At 45.5% G+C, this 23,450-nt stretch overlaps 1 protein-coding gene across 1 annotated transcript; it reads right to left on the bottom strand.

Annotated features, from left to right (window-relative positions):
- Window positions 1-5,936: 5,936 nt before the first annotated feature.
- LOC136844047 (uncharacterized) lies at window positions 5,937-8,147 on the bottom strand. Its single transcript, XM_067113062.1, has 2 exons — window positions 8,112-8,147; window positions 5,937-6,509 (listed from the first exon to the last, which is right to left on the bottom strand). The coding sequence occupies exons 1-2, from the start codon at window positions 8,145-8,147 to the stop codon at window positions 5,937-5,939; spliced, it is 609 nt and encodes a 202-aa protein (XP_066969163.1).
- Window positions 8,148-23,450: the final 15,303 nt, after the last annotated feature.

Genomic DNA, 23,450 nt, shown 5'->3' with positions numbered 1-23,450 from the left:
TTAAAACTGAACCTGTATAATGGCTGACATCCCTACAAGAGTCGATGCGTACCTTAAGTAAGCGCTTAGGGTAATTAAACTTGTAAACTATGCAGCTATGAATCAACTCCAGGAGGGTATCTTTACAGCGACAGTCTTCCAATCGTATGAAGGTTTTTAAAAGTAAATCTGAAGTCCACATATGGATACAGATGGCTCAAGAGTGACTAATAATTTACGTTTGATTCAGACAGAATTATTTGTGAAGGGTAGAGAAACAAATTATCTTTTTGGGTACGGGGCAAACTACAGTTTTTGGCTTTAAAATAGTCTAAAAATTCTTTAAAGATTTTATTGAACATGTTACTCTGAAAATACGTGTCTAAAAACCTAACTTCCAAGTGAAAGTTAATCCAGTTAGAACAAAGCGAAAGGGCTCTATGGATAAGAGTTCTACAAGAATTAACCAGCCTTGAAAACAAGGGGACAATAACTAAAAAAGTTCAGTCCAAGGCTGGTAAATGTCTTCTTTTTAAATAGGTCAGTTACAAATTTCCCTCAGAACGAGAGACCAAAATATCTAAAAAGGAAATGCTGCCATTACATTCTTTTTCCATGGTAAACGTAATATTAGGATGAGAAGACTAGATAAAATCTAAAAACACCTGGGCATGACATTCTTCATTAAAAAGTAAAAACATGTCATCTACATAGCGTCTATAAAATATGGGGTTAAAAGTATTTGCGCACTATTTAAGAGTTGTTCTTCTACACGACTCATAAAAATATTAGAGAAAGAAGGTCCTAAGGGGAGCCCATAGCCATGCGATCTATTTGCTTAGAGACTTTGTGAGGTTCAAGAAATGTCAGAAGTGAAAGACTGACCCAATTGGTTCTTAGCCACGTAAAATAAGTCTAATCCTTCGGGCCAGTCCTAGGAGAGCTGTTAATCAGCTCAGTGGTCTGGTAAAACTAAGGTATACTTAACTTTAGCAGGTGACCTGAGGCCCCCTGCTGTGTCCATACGAAGGTTGTGTTTGTTAACAGGCATAAGAAGACATAAATAATGCGAACAGAACATGTAAAAAGCAAGTGTATATATTGGCGGACAGGCCGTACAATGATGCATACAATGAGATACATCTGAAATCTGAAATATCGACAAGTAACATTATGATGTGATTAATGTACGTATGAAGAGCGAAACACAAGAAAGGAGAGGTGATTTGACGCCCTTACAAATACTCCCCCCTCCTCAAGACAATGATTAGAGGAGCAGTTATTGGATGAAAGCAACATTAATCATGCAGATGCTGAGGCAGTCGGAGCGGGTCCCTGTTCCTGGAGAACTGTGGGCATGGGGTGGAACCAACATCTGGGGTTGGCTTGATGTGTTTCCTGGGCAGCCCCAGGACCCCGCTTTGGTGGGGAAGCAGGTATGTCTGCAGGGAGGTACTGAGGCCGAACTCTGGGACGCCTGCCTTCTTCCTCGCGTACTTCGCTGTGGAACAGGAATGCTGGCTTCAGCCTGTCGATGGTGATCCAGTCTTCCCGCCTGTAGATGTCAAGGAGGTATGCCTTGGCGGCCTGCCTGATGACTCGGTGAGGCCCCCTGTAGGGCCTGGTTAAGGGTGGCCAACGGGCGTCCACCCTGACGAAGATGTAGGCGCAGGAGTGTAAGGTGGGTGGGCTGTAGGTGATGATTCTGTTGGTGAAGGTCCTATGGCAGGGCGTGAACTTCTGTGCAAGTTCCTCAACCTCAGGAGGGGTGTGTCGGCGCCGTCAGCCAACGGCGGGAAGAATTCTCCGGGGATGGCCAGTGTCTCCCCGTAGACTTTCTCAGTAGGGGAGGCATCGCCATTTGCCTTTGGTGCGGTGTGGAGACCCAGCAGGACCCAGGGCAGCTGTTCCTTCCACCTCTTGTTGGTGCAGCATGCCATGAGAGCTGCCTTAATTAGGAGAGCAGTGCGCCCTCTCGACCATGCCGTTTGCTGCAGGGTTATAGGCCATTGTGCTGTGTAGAGTTGTACCCATCAGGTGTCCCAAGGAGACCCAGAGCTCTGACAGGAAGGCTGGAACCCTGTCCATAGTGATGCTGTCTGGCACTCCAAAATGGCTGATCCAACTGGAGAGGAGGGCCTCTGCACATGACACCGTTGATGCCTCCTCCATGAGGGTTGCCTCAGGCCAGCGGGTGGAGCGGTCTATGATTGTAAGGAGGTATCTGGCTCCTCCCGATTGCGGAAGGGGCCCGACGACATCGATGTGGATGTGGCTGAAACGCTGACGAGGCTGGGGACAGTCGCCAACCCTGGACTCCGTGTGCCGGGACGTTTTGCTCGCCTGGCATGGGATGCAGCTCCTTGCCCACTAGCAAACGTCCTTGTTGATGCCATGCCAGACGAACTTGTTAGTCATGAGGCGCGCCGTTGTGTGCCCTGATGGATGGGAGGGACAGTGGACTATGTCGAACACCTGCCTTCTCCTTGAAGTGGGTACTAGGGGGCGTGGGCGGCCTGTGCTGGTGTCGCAAAGGAAAGTTGTGTTTGAGCTTGCTAAGGGCACGTCTTCCCACGTAAGAGCTATCACTGCCGTCCTGTAGTCTGCTGTCTCTGGGTCTGCTGCTTGTTCTCTTGCCAGGTCTTCGTAGTCGATGCCAAAGTGAAGGGAATTGATTTCTACCCCTGACAGAGCGTCAACCACCGGGGTTTTTCCTGCCAGGGACGTATTTGATGGCGCACCCAAATTCAGAGATGGCGGTCAGGTGCCGCTGTTGCCTTGCAGACCACGCATCTCCCGGCTTTGCAAATGCGTGCACCAAGGGTTGGCAATCTGTCAGGATTGTGAATTCGGTCCCCTCCAGCAGGTACTTGAAGTGTCTCATGGCCTGGTAGATTGGCAGCAACTCTCTGTCGAAGGTGCTGTAGCGGGCCTCTGCTGGCGAAAACTAGTGGCTGAAGAAGGCCAAAGGCTGGGGGGGTGCCGTTCACAAGCTGCTCGAGTACTGCGCCACAGGCGATGTTGCTGCTGTCTGTTGTCAACCTGAGGGCAGCAATGGGGTTGTGGTGAGTTAAGGTAGTGGCACTGGAAAGGGCTCTCTTTGTTGCAATGAATGCCTGCTGCTGTGGAGCCTCCCATGTCAGTGTTTTTGGTTTGCCCTTCAGGATTGATGTCAAGGGGTACATAGTGCACATGACGTCTGGGATGAAACGATGGTAGTAGTTTATCATCCCGAGAAATTCCTGAAGGGCCCTGATGGTTTGTGGTTTCGGGAAGTTCTCTATGGCTTTTATTTTAGAGGCCGTGGGGCGCACTCCTGCTGAGGAAATCTCATGGCCGAGGAAGTCTACTTTTCTTTCACAAAAATGCACTTGTCGAACCTGACAACTAGTCCACTGTCCTGCAGTCGTTTCAGGATGGCGCGGACGTGGTGAAGGTGTTCCTCTGGGGACCTGGAGAAGATGAGGATGTCGTCAATGTAGCAGATGCAGAAAGGCAGATCCCCCAAGATGGTGTCCGTCAGGCACTGGAATGTGGCACCTGCATTCCTGAGACTGAAGGTGGAATAGGAAAATGTGTAGCTCCCAAAGGGCGTGATGATAGTGGTCTTTGGGACGTCGTCAGGATGCACAGGGACTTGGAAGTATGACTTCAGTAGGTCCATCTTGGAGAAAATCTTCGCTCCGTGGAGGGCGCCTGTCAGGTCTTGCATGTTAGGGAGGGGGTAGTGGTCTGGTGTTGTCAGTAAATTCAAACTCCGATAGTCCCCACAGGGCCTCCATGAACCATCGGATTTCTTTACCGTGTGGAGGGGAGAAGCCCACGGGCTTGATGCTTTTTTTACAGACACCCATCCATTCCATCTCTGTGAAGGCCCGTTTGGCGTCTTGTAACTTCTGTGGGGACAGCCGTCGGAACTTGGCATGGGTTGGTGGGTCCGTCGTAGTGATGCGATGGAAGATGCCATGCTTTGCTGAAGCCCCAGGTGACTGGCATAGCTCTGGTTTGAAAATGTCCGGGAACTCCTGTAGGAGGGACGTATAGCCGTTGGGGGCTGTGGCATTCCAGGCTTGGTGAAGAGCTGACGGGAGTGGCAGGTTCCTGTGTCAAGGAGGCGTTGCCTTGCGACATCGACTAGAAGTCCATGGTGTCCTAGGAAATCTGCTCCCAGCAGGGGGAACTTTACACCCGCGATGACGAAAGGCTAGTGGTATCTGCATCCCAGAATTGAGATAGTCTGGGTTGTTGTGCCATATGTGCGGATGGGAGTTCCGTTTGCTGCTAAGAGGGCGGGTGTTGAGTCAGGTATTTTTTTTAAACTTTACCGGGATGGTGGGAAGACCGACTGCATTGTCCCCGTATCTACCAGCAGGCGCTGTTTGGAAATTTCGTCTCTGATGAAGAGACCTGCTGGCCGGGGGGAGTTGGATTTTGCGGCCACAGCTGTTACTTGTGGCCGCTTTAGTTGTATTTTGTGAAGGAACAGGGAGGCCTGCAGTTTCTGGCGTTGGTTCCAAACTTTCAGTGGAAGAAGCAACACGCCAGGTTTGACCATGTCGTGTGTTCCCTGAGTGGTGTCTTCTTTCTGTAAACGGTGTTGATGTCTCCATCGTTGTCGTCATTCTCCTCTGTCAGGCTGCAGGTTCCCAGGGCGGCAGCTGTGAGGGCAGCGGCATTTTTCGAGGCCTTGGTGGCCTTGTATAGTTTCTGGGTGTCATCGACGAGAGCATCCATGTCGAGGGTGTCTGCATCCCTTATCTGGCGCCTAACTTCCTGCGGGAGGCGCTGAAGGAAGATTGCTATTGTTAAATCTATCATTCTTCTCCCGTTTTCGTCACGGCCTGGCAGTGTTACCAACCCCCGTAGTTCATGCCAGGTTTCCCTGGGTGATGCTTTTCCTAGGGGCTGAGATAACAGGTCGAGTGCGCGCTGTGCTCTCTTGGTCACGGGCATGGCGTAAGATTGCATCAGTTTATCTTTCAAGGCCACGTACGTGACCTTGTCCGGTTGCGCGTCGAGCCAGGGGGAGATTCTGTTGAACACCCCTTCTGGGAGCGCCGTCATGGTGATGTCGGATTTGATAGCATCATCTGAGATGTGTGCTACACGAAAGCGCGCTTCTGCGCGCAGGAACCATGATGCTGTGTTCTGCCACGAAAACGGGGGAAGTTTGACTGCGCCTGGCTTTGCTGGCGAGAGGGGCGTACAGACGATGCTCGCGGGTTCACATTGAGGTTCAGCTTCTGACATCTTTGCTACTCACGCACCAAAACGTGGGAAAATGCGCTGTATTGAGTCCGTTAATGGTGCTGATTGTTTGGGTGGTCGAACGAAGTGCCAAAATGTCCCTTTTTTGGTAAGCCACATTTAGTCCATTAATGGCATGGTTTCCGCCAGGGAGGGGGCTACCAGAGGCCTAAACTCTGCGTTGTAGTTAGTCCGCTAGAGGCTCTCTGGTGGTAGGCTGTGGCCGTATTTAGCCCGTTAATGGCTGGGTGAAAACCGCGTTACCTGTCCCTTTTCCGGGGTCACCAGTGTGAGGTTCAAGAAATGCCAGAAGTGAAAGACTGATTCTTTATTATTCTCGACAGGTGTTTATAATACAAAAAGCGGATGGAAAGGTAGCGGGCGACCTGAGGCCCCCCACTGCATCCAGACGAAGGTTGTGTTTGTTAACAAGCATAAAAAGACATATATAGTGCATTACAGAACATGTAAAAGGCAAGTATATATGTCGACGGACAGGCCATACAATGATGCATACAATGAGATACATAAAGAATCTGAAATTTCAACAAGTAACATATATGACGTGATTAATGTACGTATGAAGAGAGAAACACAAGAAAGGAGAGGCGATTTGATGCCCTTACAACTTTCCCATTAAAAATAAAAACCATTAAAAATAAAATGTGTATCTATGACTGAAAGTTCCAAGAGTTTATTGAAATTATTTCTTATGAACCATGATAAATGGTATTCTGGGCAGAGAATAATTTTCCGAGGATAATATCAATGGCTTCAAAAACAGGGACATTAGTAAACAGGGACTGAACATCAAAACTAACCATAAATGTATGTGAATTTTGCTCAAGAATATCAGGGACAAAAGAAGAATAATTTTGCAGGGTGAAATGGTTACTCGTGATATGACTGAGAAGGGGAACAAGGTGCTTAGCTATTTCAAAATTAGGTGAGTTGTAAGTGGCAAGTATAATTGGCTGAAGGGGAATGTCATCCTTGTGAACTTTACGGAGTCCACATAAAGTAGCAAAAAATCCTGAACTGAAAAGGGAATTATAGGTGTTTTCAGAAATAGCAGAGCCATCTTTAAGCTGCCTCAGGGTACGATTTATTTTATCTTCAATTTTGAAAATTGTACTAAATTCAGGAGCACCTACTTTGGAGAATTTACTTGGGTCGGACAAAATACTATTAATCTTTTCAATGTCATCAATGCGGTTCAGTAGAACTACACCTTTACCTTTATCTGTTCGGCAAATTATGAGGTCGCTTCTGTTAGCAAGTTTCTTCAAAATTTGAAAATCTTTATAGGCTACTGGAAAAACGGAAGCCAATTTCTAGTTTTTAGACTGGAGAAAGTTTTATGAGCCAAGTTCTGTATGGACTGACGTGCTTTTTCAAGATTAATATGAGAAGGTAGCAACCGAATATTATGGAAAAACACTTCAAACGAGAGGAAAAAATCACTGTATTTAGGTCTAAAATTAGGTAAACAAAAATCTAAGCCTAGTGCTAAAAGAAACTCTTTAGCCTAGTGTATAACTAAAATAACTGAAAATGATACTATTTGGGTCAATGAACTTAGGTTGAGTAATTTATGGTCATGTATGTAACCAATACCATTAAAGTAAAAATGCGTACATAAATTAAAAACTTAAAAAACAAGCAGAGAATACAACTTCACAGGTGATAAGCACTCTTAAAATCCACGCTGTTCTAGCTAGCAATTTAGCAAACCTTAGCACGTCGTAGCGATAGGAATTTTAAAGATCTTGCACTTATTTACAGTGTCTAAAGTGTTCTTTTTGCAATTATTGCATGCTCTACTTTGATTCGTAAAGTCAAATCTATTTCACTACGCGATTTAGGAAAGTTAGCCCATTTTAGCCATGCACGTGTTCACAAAAACAAAGGGCAAACCTGTTTTAGCCCGTGTTCGGTCGGTAAAAGCCAACGGCTAGAGCTATATTTTGTGTCCGAGCCCTACGCAATTTCAGCAATGAAATTTCAGAATTTCGCCGAACCACGTGTCTCATGCTACAACTTTAAATAGGGCGCATGCTTGCAAAGTTAGCATTTATTTGCTACGGTTGAGCATTCGGACGGGCATTATTTCATAGCAACGCAAAACAAGATTCATAACAAAACCGTTTTCACGAACTTTGGCCTTGAAGACAAAATTCTCCTTAGTGCTAGGAGTTAGATGACGTAAATTTATGCATGGTACTTGTGTTTTTCTTTCAGTTTAGTGGTATAGGCATATACAATCGGCTAGGGAATGTTTATTGTCGGATTATATTAAAATCGTTCGTCCTCGAGAGAGAGAAAGAGGATAGGATTTCTGTTTCTGAAATTTCCAAAACTGCTAGATTATTTAGCCTATCAGTGGGACATTGGCGTTATGTTGATTCCATACCACAATAAGTAGTCCTATACAGAATTTCATATTCTAAGACTAATTGCTTAGCCCACCTGCCTCTGTTGCTAACATACCAATTTAAAAGTGCAGCCAACCAATTTTCTAGGCTCCTACTTCCTGCTTATACATTTCAATCTTGCATTCTGCAAAACCATTAACTGCCTTGTACTTCTTAAACAAATTGCACTTAAGTGCTATTACATGCCTGTGCCCTTACACACTTATTTGTAACTAAAATTTGCACATATGTACCCCTTTTACTTTGTGTACTACTAGTACAGCACACCCTTGTGGCGCCTATTGTTTAACTGAATGTAAATTTGATTATTTTCATTCTGCACTTATTGAACAACACCTCTGCTCCACATGTTACCACTGTGTCCGTAGTCAAGTTAAGCCTTACCTACTGTTCTTAGTAATAGCTACCTGTTCCTTGTGAATAAGCCGCACGTTTTGTGCCTTAACTCACCTTGTGTTCCCATACAAAGCTTGCACTGCATGCCATTCTGCACCTACGAGCTAAACTTCATAGATTTAGTTCCTAGGAACTCTCCCAACCTGTGTGCTACTCCCATAGTGTGTAATATCTCCATTCTGCAGAATCCATAGCCTCTACACTATAGACGGTGCTGTCCATGTGCATGTTATCCATAACCAATTTGTACCTTTAGTGTCATCTGCACCTGCGTGCCAATCCCATGGAGCGCCACATACTTAGTTCTTTGGAACCACTTGACACAACAGTGCCAGTATTACCCTTATTACAGGGACACTTCTATTCCAGTGTAGTCTGTCAAGGTACACTGCCATTTAGAGTCGCCTCAGAGGTGCTCTCCATTTTACAAGTGTATCCCAGACTGGCTCACTTCCTTATTTTGTATAAGCTCTAACCAGTTCAGAGTGCCATTTCATTTTTCCACGCCATTTCTTGTGTGGCTATCCTTAGAGTTTGAACATTTCTGGGGGAAGTCAGACCCTGCTCTAAGCATTAGCAACATGTCAGCTAAGGAGTATAAAACCTTCACTGACAAAGGGAAAGGTATGGCCCTGAAGGGGACAGAGATGACCCAGTGGGTCCAAGAGCAGGTTGCTGTTGCCAGAAAGGAGAGAGCAGAGAGGGAGGAAAGGGAGTGTCAAGAAAGAAAGGGAGCATCAAGAGAGAAAGGAAAGGGAAGAGGAGTGGCAAGAGAAAGAAAAGCAAAGACAGCATGAGCTAGCTTTGGCCCAAGAGAAAGAAAAGGAGTGACAAGAGGCAGAGAAGCAGCCACAGCATGAACTAGCCCTAAGGGAGACGGAGATAGCCTTAAAGGAGAAGGAACTCGAGCTCAAAAAATCCAAGCAGGACAATGCCATGGCACTGGCCCAACACCGAGCTGAACTCCACTGCTGGCCTCCGCTCCTTCCATTATATCAAACATAAATGGCCTTACACCTCCCAGGAATGACTCCAAGCCAGATGAGTGGCTGGAGTACGTCAAAACTCTCTTATATGAGTACAAGCCTACCAATACCGAGAAGGCCATGATCATCACAAGACACATGGTTGGCAAGGGATGGGACGCCCTCAACTCATTGTAGAATGGCAACCGCGGAAACCTTGAGGCAGTCAGGAAGGCTGTAGCAATGACATATCAGATTACACCTGAGCGTTGGAGACAAAGATGGTGAGGCCTTCCCAAGGAGGTCGGCCAAACTTGGCCTGACTGGTGCTACAAAAAGTCTCATGCCTTGTGGCGGTGGATTGAAGCCTTGGAATGCAAGGAGTTTGAGGACTTATTAAATTGGCTCCAACTCAAAGTCTTCCTCCATTATGCCCCGGTCCCTTCGCTCTATACATTAAAGAGAAACAGCCAAGATTATTCACCGACTACTGCCGCCTGGCTGATGATTACGAGACGTACCACCCATCCTCCAGCACCTCCCATAGGTGCATAGTTCCTTCTGACTCCACTGCCTTGTCTGTCTGACTGAAGAATAGGCACCTCTCAAATCCACCTGTATGTAACTATTCAAAGAAAATAGGGCATGTGGAAGCCCAGTGTAAAGCTAAAGAAGGAGCCATATCAAAGCCCCCTCTAACCAGAACTCCCAGCTTACCCAGACCGTAACCACTCCTTGTAGAGATTATAGCAAAGTTTATTATCACACTTGTAAGCAGTACGGGCATTCCCCAAATTTCAAGTATTGTCCTGGAAGGAAATCTGCCATCGTCATTGCTTTGGCGGCCACTCATTATCCTCATTAGAACCCCCAGCTGAAGAGCCTATTTTTGTTGCACCTCCTCAAGGTCATTATCGTTCTCAACAGGTCTCTGGGTTTAGGGGCACTGATGCTCAAATCTCCCTTATAAGGTGAGACAAGGTACCTAATGAGGTCATCATTGAAGATAACAAACCTGTAACTATTATAGGCATTACTAATTCAAGGCTGACACTCCTGACAGTCCAACTGAGGGTCACTAGGTCCCGCAAAAGTAGGATTTGTACACTTGGAGTAGCCAATAAGATTCCTGGAGGCTATGGCCTCCTCCTAGGACAGGATCTCTCTCCTGAGCCCCCTTCCCGGGTCTTCCATGGTTCCTGCCCCTTCCGAGTCTCCGTCAGGCGCTGATGATCACTCCAGCCCTGCTGTTGAGCCATGGCCAGTGCCTGTTCTTGGCCAGTGTAGTCTCTGCCCAGTCTGGTCACTGAGCCCACACCAGAGCAAGATCCTGGTTCTTTGCAAGACGTACAAAGTTGGACATCCGGTACTCTTGGCCCCGAGGCCGCTGACAACTCTTATCCAAATCCTGTGTTTGATCCTGCCTTAGTGCCAGGGCCAGTACACACTGCCGATCTCCCTTCAGGAGATCCCAATCTGGTCCCCCCTCTCATCTACCTGTCTGGCCCTGCTACCAGTGTCCAGCTGAGAGCCAGCCCGAGGTTCTGTAGGGTCTTTTATGGATTCCCCTGATCACAGTGGAAGCTCATCCCCAGGCGCAGCCTCACAACCCATGCTTGAATTGGTCCTTGTAACCTGCGAACCTCTCGCACCCACAGCCACCTCTTCTTTTTCATCACCATCCCCAGCAGACAAGACTCTGGTGGACGACCATTTCCAAGAAGTCCTGTTCTAGCTGGTCACTGATGTGGAGGCCATGCAACAAAAGCTAGCAGAATTAGCTAGAACCAGCACTGCCCAGGTTGACGCAGCAGCCGAGGCAGTAGCCAACTCAGTGCCTGTTTTGCCAGTTGATGTAACACCCACAGTCAATCCAGGTCTAGGTCCTGAGGGTAGTTGTATTGTCGGCCTAATCCTGGCCCAAAGGTCCTCTCAGCTTCCTCTGGAGCCGCGTGACCAGGCCCCAGCTAGGAGATCTCAGCCTAAAAGGTGGAAGAAACAAAGAAGAAAGAGGAATAAGGGGCATAGAAGGTCCAGGTAGTTAGCAGAGCCACTGAGCTCTCATGGCACTTGTGTCCTTATATATATATATATATATATATATATATATATATATATATATATATATATATATATATATATATACATACATACATACATACATACATACATACATACATACATACATACATACATACATACATACATACATACATACATACATATATATATATATATATATATATATATATATATATATATATATATATAATATATATATATATATATAATATATATATTTCCTATCTTACTAGAGCAATTCTGGCACCTTGCCCAGAGAAGGATGCCTACATTTTCTCCTAACCTGTAGTCTAACCAGGATTTGTATGTATGAAATATGTAATGTTCATACCTTTGAGATTTAAGTCTGTTCTCTAGCACACAGTGGAGGACATATCCTAGCTACATGTGTATTTTGTTGCATTCCAGCATGCCCAAGTTTGAAGTGTTTTATCTGCTGACTTATGAAATATTCAATTTCGATACCCAGTTGTATTATATTTAACCTTATTTTTATTATTATTACTAAATTTTTGGGATGCAGCTCAACATTCCCACTTATATTTAACATGTTCATTTATCTTAGGGATATATCATTTGCATGTGAGCTGGTTTATCACTTTGATAGTGCTGCCTTAGCTTGAGTCTGTGTGGAATTCTGTTAGTTCAACTTTGTGACCTTTTTACTTTATGTACGAGAGTATGCTTAGATGGTCAGCCAGCCAAAACCTTCCCTTAATTTAGAGTAATTACATTCACTCAGGTTAATCCTGTTCTTGCAGACCTTCCATCCTATTAAGGATGAAATGTCCACCAAAATGAAGGGCTATCTTATGAGCAGGGCTTAACCCTTGCTCATAAGATGGCTGCCTCCATGCAAACGTAGTGCAAATGGCTGACCACATAGCATAATCCTCTTATTGTATCCCCCTGTACCTTTTCTTCTGCCGCCGAAATGCCTTGTCGTTCTAGGTAGCCAAGAGAGGGAGAGCGCTGCAAGGATTGCAGAACCCACCTGGAACAGCGGCCATGTTGGGCCCTAAGGCAGTCCAGCCTTGCAGTTCAGCGCCCAAATTCGTCCTGACTCCTATTCGGCTATTGTTGAGAGCGGATGCCCATTTCCCGCTTGTACATTTCACAGGACCACCACCTTGGTTCCAGCCACATGTCTCACTTCAGGATAGCCTTACTAGATCACTCCCTTGGACTTCTTCAGTAAGCCTAAGATGAACTCAAGTATATTGGTGGTCTGTTTTTCCTCCTACTGAAGTATTTCTTGACATTTTTAATAAAGCTCCTCCCAGTAAATCCCATGATTCACCATGTGTACTTCTCTCTCTCCATTCATCCCCATAAACCCCCTTTTTCCCTAGTTGACCCTCTTCCAAGCCACTGCCACCCATTGTTTGCATACTTAGGAAAAGTGAAGTAACATATATATGTATATGTCTTTTGACTGGCTGTGCCATCCTTTGTCCGCCCGAGTGGTTAGAGCAATCTTTAAGCATTTGGGCATGATATCCCAGTGAGTTAGGATAGCTCGATGGTATATAGTTAGGGCCTTAATGCATGCTATTCCTATAGTTAATTCAACACCTCTCTATTTCAGAGGGATGCCTTTATTGTGTGTGTGTGTGCCATAGGACAAATCTCAGCTCTCACTATTGTTAATCGCCTGGACCCATCCACGTGCGAGGGGACAAGGAATTTCACCTATTGCAGCATTGTTAAATAATTATATCCTCTTATCTATTATTACCCACGTGTACCCATGGTTATAATTAATTTGTGAGCTATTGTTATTATTTGTTAAATAAATGGTTTCAATTGTTAACCGAGTATAATTATGACTTGCAGAAATTTGATGAAGGGAAATAATTAAGGTTACTTTCCCCATTCTTTTCATTCTTCTCAATATTTTTGTATTACTCATAGCCATTTTATAGCATTCCATTGTATGGCCATGGCTGGCAAGTAACAATATCAACATATATATATATATATATATATATATATATATATATATATATATATATTTATATGTATTTATTATGTCTGTAGGTATATAAATAAATAAACATATATATGTGTATGTTACAGGGAATATTTGAAATCCAGGGATTTCACGAAATCCCCAGGGAATTTGTGAAATAAGCAACTCGCTTAGGAACATTTGATCCCTGAGGGCTAGTACTAAACACAGCAAAACAGTGATTCATCTAAATTGTTTCGCTGTGTTCAGTACTAATCCCCAGGGGGTTAAATGTATTTTGCAGTGTTTAGTGCTACCACCTGAGCGATCAAATGTCCCAAAGTACATTTGATCCCCCAGGGGCTAGTACTAAACATGCAAAAGACATTTGACCTCCCAGGGGCTAGTACTAAACATGGCAAAACAGTGTAGATGAATAACTGTTTCGCTGTGTTTAGTACTAGCCCTCGGGGATCAAGCAAATTGGTCATTTCACAAATTCCCTGGGGATTTCTCAAAATCCCTGATTTCACTTATTCCCAGTAACATGTATGTAACTATAAATATAATACATATAGATATTTATATATAATATATAATTATACATACATATATACTCTATAATATATATACATATTTGTGTAATATATATACACACATGAATATGTATATATATAATATATATATATATATATATATATATATATATATATATATATATATATATATATATATATATATATATATATATATATATATATACATATACATTATATATATACATATATACTTACACACACACACATATATATATACAGTATATATATATATATATATATATATATATATATATATATACATATATATATGTATATATATATATATATATATATATATATATATATATATATATATATATATGTACATAAAAGAGTTACGAATTAATGCCGATTCTACAGAACATATATCCGTCGAGTGCGGGAGTTTGTACATACAGTCGTCATAAACATCCCCAACTTGACAGCTGACTGGTGTGTAGCTATCTATGAATGCTTACCATATCACCGTGACATTTTATATACAAACATTAAGCTACAAATGTTGTTTAATATTCATTTTCTGCCTAATGGTCTTGAATGTCAACTGGGAGTCGTTGGAGGGTACTGTAGTATGTTAGAGTCAATTAGGTACCAAATCATTTATCGCTTACAAATCCCCTTTGGTGATATTCCTGAAGTAGCGCAAGCCGGATATTAAACGACATTTAGCTTAATGGTTTTATATGAAATGTCACGGCGATGTGATATATATATATATAATATATATATATATATATATATATATATATATATATATATATATATATACTGCTTACAAGTGCATACACACATATATGCAAAATTTTATGTATATATATATATATATATATATATATATATATATATATATATATATATATATATATATATATATATATATATATATATATACACACACACACACACATATATATATATATATATATATATATATATATATATAAATATGACTTTTTTATCACATCACCGTGATTCATATACAATCAGTAAGCTACAAACGTCCTTTAATATCCAATTCGCTCTACCTCGTAAATAATATATTTTCATATATGTTACCGAAGGGGAATTTTTTAGTTGATAATAAGTTCGTCGTCCCGTGGGCTCGAACCAACGAAGGACAAGAACTCAGGACTACAGTGGACGCCTTAATCCACTAGAAATCCCCGTCGAAACTCAGGTGTTTGTATTTAGAGACGATATCCACCCACCTCTGCCATGTTGACCGTGTAGTGCGTTTGTCTCACGCAGCCATATTATGACCTTTTATCACATCACCGTGATTCATATACAATCAGTAAGCTACAAACGTCCTTTAATACCAATTCGCTCTACCTCGGAAATAATATATTTTCATATATGTTACCGAAGGGGAATTTTTTAGTTGATAATAAGTTCGTCGTCCCGTGGGCTCGAACCAATGAAGGACAAGAACTCAGGACTACTGTGGACGCCTTAAGCCACATGGCCAGCAAGTGAGGTATAAGTGGATATCGGCTCCCATCTACAAATCCCCATCGAACTCAGGTGTTTGTATTTAGGGACGATATCCACCCACCTCTGCCATGTTGACCGTGTAGTGCGTTTGTCGCACGCACCCATATTATGACTTTTTATCACATCACCGTGATTCATATACAATCAGTAAGCTACAAATGTCCTTTAATATCCAATTCGCTCTACCTCGGAAATAATATATTTTCATATATGTTACCGAAGGGGAATTTTTTAGTTGATAATAAGTTCATCGTCCCGTGGGCTCGAACCAACGAAGGTCAAGAACTCAGGACTACAGTGGACGCCTTAATCCACATGGCCAGCAAGTGAGGTATAAGTGGATATCGGCTCCCATCTACTTGCTGGCCATGTGGATTAAGGCGTCCACTGTAGTCCTGAGTTCTTGTCCTTCGTTGGTTCAAGTCCACAGGACGACGAACTCATTATCAACTAAAAAATTCCCCTTCGGTAACATATGTGAAAATATATTATTTCCGAGGTAGAGCGAATTGGATATTAAAGGACGTTTGTAGCTTACTGATTGTATATGAATCATGGTGATGTGATAAAAAGTCATAATATGGCTGCGTGCGACAAACGCACTCACACGGTCAACATGGCAGAGGTGGGTGGATATCGTCTCTAAATACAAACACCTGAGTTCGTGGGGATTTGTAGATGGAGCCAATATCCACTTATACCTCACTTGCTGGCCGTGTGGATTAAGGCATCCACTGTAGTCCTGAGTTCTTGTCCTTCATTGGTTCGAGCCCACGGGACGACGAACTTATTATCAACAAAAAAATTCCCCTTTGTAACATATATGAAAATATATTATTTCCAAGGTAGAGCAAATTGATATTAAAGGACGTTTAGTAGCTTACTGATTATATATATATATATATATATATATATATATATATATATATATATATATATATATATATATATATATATATATATATATAATATATATATATATATATATATATATATATATATATATATATATATATATATATATATATATATATATATATATATATATATATATATATATATATATATATATATAAATATATATATATATATATATATATATATATATATATATATATATATATATATATATATATATATATATATATATATATATATATATATATATATACAGAGGCGTAACAATAGGGTGGCAGAGGTGGCAAACTGCCACGGGCCCAGGGCCTATAATGATTAAAGGGGCCCATGGACGTAGAGTCACAGAAAGGGAGCCAAGGGACCCAAGGGATATGGGCCCATGGCCGTAAAAAGAAGAAGAAGAAAAAAATATATGCTACTGCTTACTGTTATATTTTAGTGATTTAGAAAAAAAAATTATTTCAAATTCCTCAATATAATACTGGTAAATGATTATTAACAGAAACTGAGAAGACATTACATATTGTTAATGTATATGATGGCCTTTATGGGTTATGGGTTAGGAGGTCATAGGGGGTATTACTGTTCGTACACTACAGGTCCGTATGAGATCTTGGCTTGAACGCAGCGTTATGTTCCTGTCTAAGTCCTGGCCTCCGTGTACACCAGTTACCAGAGCTTGTCAGTTGTCACCGCCTGTGACCGCCAGTATCTTTTGATCATTTAAAGGAAAAAGTGAGAGAAGTTTTTCGCGTTTCGTGATTGTTTTACATTGTATTCTTTTATAAGTGGACTACAACTGATAGTTATCTTACACCTTATGAAAGATTATGTTGATTACGAATTGTGAACTTAATTTTAATGTTTGACTCACAATACAAATAATGTAATAGAAAGAACAATGCATTGAAGAAAGATGTAATTAATATTTTCACAATGATATCAATCGAAATTTTTTTATAGCGCCTCAGTGGCGTGGTCGATATGGTGTTTGCGTCCCACCTCGGTGGTCGCAGATTCGATTCTCGGCCATTCCATTGAGGACTGAGAGATGTGTATTTCTGGTGATAGAAGTTTGTAAAGTCACCACATCGGCGCCAGGATAGTGTTTCGGCGGCGCCATTAATTAAGTCTCCGCTGAGCTTGTTTTCTTTGGTGACTTCCCATTTTCTTCAAGCTCAATTAGTCACGCCTAAAACGTGCCAGGTCACGCATTTTAATCATTTTTACTTTATGCGTATTTATACAAATGTCACACATTGTGTATCACATGTTTCTTCATTCACAGGCATCAAGACTGTATCCATATTGTAGCTCTGTATGTTTTGTATTGTAATTTGTACTCGTTCACTGTATATTATTGTTTATTGTTTCGACCTCAGGTCACAGTCAATTCCATTGTCTCTCGCGGGCCGGCATCAGTCGGCCGCTATATAAGCTGCCTGGATCTGTAATAAAGTAGCAGTAACTTTTACCTGCTCGTTTCTTTGACACCTTACAGTGGTGACCCCGGAGTATCCCGGAGCCATTAGCGGACTCACATGGCGACTTAGTCTTGGCTCCAGGATTTCTCCAAAACGCTCTTAGCGGCCTAAACACGGCGCTGTAACCAGCGTTTGAGCGTGCTGACTCTCGTCGGCGTACCCCACCAGCGTCACTAGCGGAACCACACGGCGCACGAAAGTGCGTACTGACGCGAGTACCCCACTCCAGTAAGGGGTCAAAGGAGCGAGCATGGACGTGGATATCCCCTCCTTCATGCAGGTAAACGCGGACCCCGCGGACTCGGAGGTTTACCTACCTCCCATCACACCCGCGCCCGCTCCCCGCATCGAGGCCCTCCCGCAACTCCACACCAGCGCCCCGAACACACGACGGCCGGGCAACACAATCGCGGGCCGCCCTCACCGTAAAGCTGCCGCCGTTTACGCAGGGGAACCCATCGATGTGGCTGCGCAGGGTGGAGAGCCACTTCAGAATCGCGGACCTGACGGACGAAATCCTACAGGCCGACACAGTGCTCAACGCCCTTCCGGAGGACGTGTACAGAAAACTCATCTCGCGAGTACCAAACACACACCCTCACATACAGCACCACAAAAAGTTCCTCCTCGAAGCTTGCTCCTGCCCATCGCCGAGCGGGCCGCCCCGTGCTATCGACCTTGCCATAAACCCACGCCACGACCTCAATTCAAGAGACGCAGGGCATGGTCGTAGATCTCCTGTCACTACCAGACTTGGGTGGCACAAAGAAGCGGCAGGAGATAAGCTTCACACGGAAATCTACCTTCGCCAACTCCTCCCGGAGGTACGCAACCAGATCGCTCACCCCTACACCATGCCTGTCGAGGACCTCATAGAGACGGCGCAACACCTCACAGACTCCGTCAAGGCTTCACAGCGGCTAAAACCGGCCACACAGCCGGTCAGCTCCGTCCAGCCTGAAGAGGACGAGAGCAGCCCGTCAACGCCATCGCCAACAGACGTCCACCGAACCACAGCAGATGGAGGTCCCGGGCTTCTGTCGCTACCACAAGTGGTTCGGAAAGGGCGCCCGAAACTGCCTGCCGCCCTGCTCGTTCACCCGTTCAAAAACGGGTGGCGGCGGCCAGCAGGACAGGCCGCCATGGCAGCCGAAGAACCCAGGGCCTCAAAACAGTAGGTTTTTACGTCCGCGACACCGTCTCCGGCAGGATGATGCTGGTCGACACAGGAGCCTTTAAATCGGTCTTCCCAGCATCCAGAGGACCGCAACCAGACACCAGACCCGGCCGCCTTCCTGACGGCCGCCAACGAACCCCCATCCTCTCCTACGGCACCAGGCTCCTGTCGATCTCCATCCTTGGCCAGAGTTACTCCTGGGACTTCATCGTCGCGGATGTAGGAACCCCACTCCTGGGGCCGATTTTCTGGCGCACTTCGGCCTGCTAGTCGACGCGGGGCGCAAGCGCGCCCTCGATACCGACTCCTGCCGGTCTCTCCGTTAACGGCGGGACCCAGACCCACCATCAGCGCCATCGCCCCCACCAGTATGCACACCTACTGTCGGAGTTCCCTGAGGTATTTAAGCCCGAGCCGCCAAGTCCCCGGGGCCCCAGCCAAGCATGGCATATACCACCATATAGTGACTAAAGGGCCCCGACATGCGAAGTTCCGCAGGCTTCCCCCTCAGCGCCTTCAGGAGGCGAAAAAAGCATTCGCGGAGATGGAACAGATGGGCATCTGCAGGAAAGCCTCCAGTCCATGGGCCTCCCCCCTCCACATGGTGCAGAAACCGGACGGCTCCTGGAGACCCTGCGGCGACTACAGGCGGCTCAACATTGCAACAGAGCCCGACCACTACCCTCTACCCAACATGCAAGACCTCACGGCCTCCTTTCACGGGGCCAAAATATTCACTAAATTGGACCTTCTTAAATCTTATTTCCAGGTACCTGTTGCGCCAGAGGACATACCAAAGACAGCCATCATCAAGCCCTTCGGGTCCTATGTGTTCGCCTTCTCCACCTTCGGGCTGAGGAACGCCGGGGCCACCTTCCAGCGGCTCATGGACAGCATCCTGGGGACCTAAAATTCTGCGTCTGCTACGTCGACGACATTCTCATATTTTCCAGGTCTCACAGCGAACACCAGAGACACATCAAAGCAGTCCTCCAGCGCCTCCAAGAGAACGGCCTGCGTCGTCCGTTTTCGACAAGTGTACCTTCGGCGTCCAGAAAGCAGAATTCCTGGGTCACGAGGTGTCTCCGACAGGCGTCCGCCCTCTTACATCGAAAGTGGCAGCCGTAGCCAAGTTCCCGACACCCACCTCCATCAAGGCTGTCCAGGAGTTCCTTGGGATGGTAAACTTCTACAGGCGGTTCATCCCCGGGATCGCGCACACCACGGCCCCTGACGGAAGTCCTAAAGGTCAACCGAAGTCCCTGTCTTGGGACCCAGCCAGCAGCAGGCCTTTTCCCTGACGAAGGCCGCCTCACCAAAGCAACCGCCTTGGCACACCAGGATCCCAAGGCTCCCTCCCGCTGACGACAGACGCCAGTAACGTCGCCTGCGGTGCTGTTCTGGAGCAAATCATCAACGGCGCCCCAGCCCATCGCCTTCTTCAGCAAGAAGTTCAGTCCCGCAGAGACCCGCTACAGCACCTTCGACAGGGAACTCTGCGCGATGTACGCGCAGTTCGGCACTTCAAGTTCCTCCTGGAGGGGACGCCCTTCACAATCTTCACAGACCACCAGCCACTGGTTCACGCCTTCACGAAGCAGGGGACGCATGGTCTTCCAGACAGCAGCGCCACCTCTCAGCCATAGCCGAATTTACCTGTTCCGTCAGGTACCTCCCGGCAAGAAAAATCCCGTAGCAGACGCCCTCTCCAGAGTCGAGTTGAACGCAGTGCAGCTTGGTGTAGATTACCAGGACCTTGCCAGAGAACAGGCCGCTGACCCAGAAACCCCAGCATACCGCACTGCCATCACATCCCTCAAGTGGCGGGACGTGACCCTCGCCCCGAAAGGCCCCAGCCTGCTCTGTGACATCAGCACAGGCCAGCCCCGCCCTTTGGTTCCAGCCTCACGCCGCCGCCAGGTATTCGACATAATTCACGGCCTCTCACACCCCTCCGGCAGGACCACGGCCAAACTGCTTTCAAAAAGTTCGTCTGGCACGGGTGCAAAAAGGACGCCACGGCCTGGGCAAAACAGTGCCTGCAGTGCCAGACCAGTAAAGTGGGTCGTCGTCACGCAGTCGGGGTAGGCGAAGTTCCCACAGCCAGGGCGCCGCCGGCCACATCCACATCGATGTCGTCGGGCCCTTCCCCATCAGGCGGATCCAGATACCTCCTGACGGTGGTAGACCGTTCGACGAGGTGGCCCGGCCACACCCATGCAAGAAGCCACCGCCAGCGGCGTGCGCCGAGGCCCTGCTCTCCAGTTGGGTTAGCCGCCGGCGCCCGGACCACATCACAACCGACAGGCCCCGCTTTCCTCTCCGAGTTGTGGTCTGCCCTGGCTCAACTGCTGGGAACCACGCACCACACCACCACAGCGTACAACCCAGCGGCCAACGGCCTGGTCGAACAGTTCCATAGGTCCCCAAAGTCATCCCTCATGGCCCGCTGCACCGCCGAGGACTGGAAACATCAGCTGCCGTGGGTCCTCCTCGGGTTGAGGACCGCCCCAGAGCCGAGGGCACCCCATCCGCAGCTGAACAAACCTATGGGGAACCCCTCGTGGTGCCGGGAGAGCTCGTGACGGATGAACGCCACTCCCCATCACTGCAGAGGCTCCGCGACGTGGCGGCAAGTTCGCCTTGCAGGCGCTCATACATCGGCAAAGCAACCACCTTCATGCCGCCACAGCTGTCATCCGCCACCCACGTCTTCGTCAGAGTCGACGCTGTCCGTCCACCACTAACTAAGCCCTACAGGGGACCCTTCCGCGTGCTGGAACGGAACAGCAAGGCGTTCAGCTGGCACTCCCAGGCAAGGACGACTGGGTTTCCATAGACCGGTTAAAGCCCGCCTTCCTGTCGGAGAGTCCCGGCAGCGACGCAGCACCCCTTCCGCCCAACCGCACTCCAGCACGCCCTCACCCCCGCAGGCGCGGCCGCCCCAAGAAGGGACCGCCCAACCAGCAGCCTCACAGGCGGGAGGCCCCTCCGTTATCTTCAAGGAGCCGCGGCACCCTTCAGCGTCCCAGCAGATACAGGGATTAGTCAGACGTGTCCCTCGTCTTGGGGGGGGAGTATTTGTAAAGTCACCACATCGGCGCCAGGATAGTGTTTCGGCGGCGCCATTAATTAAGTCTCCGCTGAGCTTGTTTTCTTTGGTGACTTCCCATTTTCTTCAAGCTCAATTAGTCACGCCTAAAACGTGCCAGGTCACGCATTTTAATCATTTTTACTTTATGCGTATTTATACAAATGTCACACATTGTGTATCACATGTTTCTTCATTCACAGGCATCAAGACTGTATCCATATTGTAGCTCTGTATGTTTTGTATTGTAATTTGTACTCGTTCACTGTATATTATTGTTTATTGTTTCGACCTCAGGTCACAGTCAATTCCATTGTCTCGCGGGCGGCGTCAGTCGGCCGCTATATAAGCTGCCTGGATCTGTAATAAAGTAGCAGTAACTTTTACCTGCTCGTTTCTTTGACACCTTACAAGTTCACTCTCGACGTGGTTCGGAAGTCACGTAAAGCCGTTGGTCCCGTTGCTGAATAACCACTGATTCCATGCAACGTAAAGACACCATACAAACAAAAAAACAATAGAATTTTTGTATATCAGATGATGACAGAGTATAATTTTCTCAATTAATAATAGTTTTTATTTACAGTGAATCGGATATATCATGCCTCCCAAAAAACATCTTAGTGGCAGTGAAAAGCGGAAAAAGAAAAAAGAGAATGAAATTAAGGCATCAAAGCTTCCAAAAATTAGTGGTTTCTTTTCCCCAACAGTAGAAGTGATTAACGAAAATGCAAAGGACAATGACAGTTGTGAAGCTATTGGAGAAAATACTAATAGTAGTGTCACTAGTGTGGAAATGCCTACTACTAGTACTAGTTTAGTTGAAACAAACACAGCAACTCATACAGGTGTAAAGAAATTAGACGAAGTTGGCAAGCCTGATTCTGACCCAGTTTCCGACACTATATTAGGCAATACCTGTGAAGATGAGTGTAAACCTAGTACCTCAAAAGACCATGCGCCTGAGCTCTCATTTGACACAGTAACATCGTTGTGGCCTACAGACCGAGGACATTTTATGGAACAAAACTTGAAGGACCAAACAAAACGATTTATCATTACAAATGGACATTGCAAGCCTAATGGCCCTTTCAAAAAGGATGCAGAAGGTCGCTCTTTCCCTGAAAAATATTATCATGCAGTGTCCAAATCAGCTGTGAAAATTGAGAGGTCGTGGTTATGCTATTCAGTTGTTCTTGATAAGGCTTATTGTGAGACATGTTGGTTGTTTGCTAATCGAGGAGCGAGTAGATTTCAAGATACGTGGATTGATGGCTATTGTGACTGGAAACACATAGGTGAGGGTATGAAGAGGCACGAATCATCCCAAATTCACTATAATTCATGCCTAGTGTATGAACAATGGCGCTTGCATGGAACTTTGAGTGAAGCACTTGAAGGTAATCTTCAAAAGGAGAAAAAATACTGGCGTCAGGTTTTGGACAGATTATTATTTAAATGTAACTCTTACATTAGCGATGTGCAATTTGCCATTTCGTGGACACACAGAAGGAACACAAGCAGAAGATGAAGGTGATTATGATGAGGATGAAAGGAAAGTTAGGAAACGTGGAAATTTCATTTGCATCATTGAGTTGCTTTCTAAATATGATCCAGTTCTTTCAGAATTAA

Source organism: Macrobrachium rosenbergii, chromosome 12 (assembly GCF_040412425.1).
Source record: "Macrobrachium rosenbergii isolate ZJJX-2024 chromosome 12, ASM4041242v1, whole genome shotgun sequence".
Taxonomy (NCBI): Eukaryota; Metazoa; Arthropoda; class Malacostraca; order Decapoda; family Palaemonidae; genus Macrobrachium; species Macrobrachium rosenbergii.
This window is presented reverse-complemented; position numbering and strand designations above follow the sequence as displayed.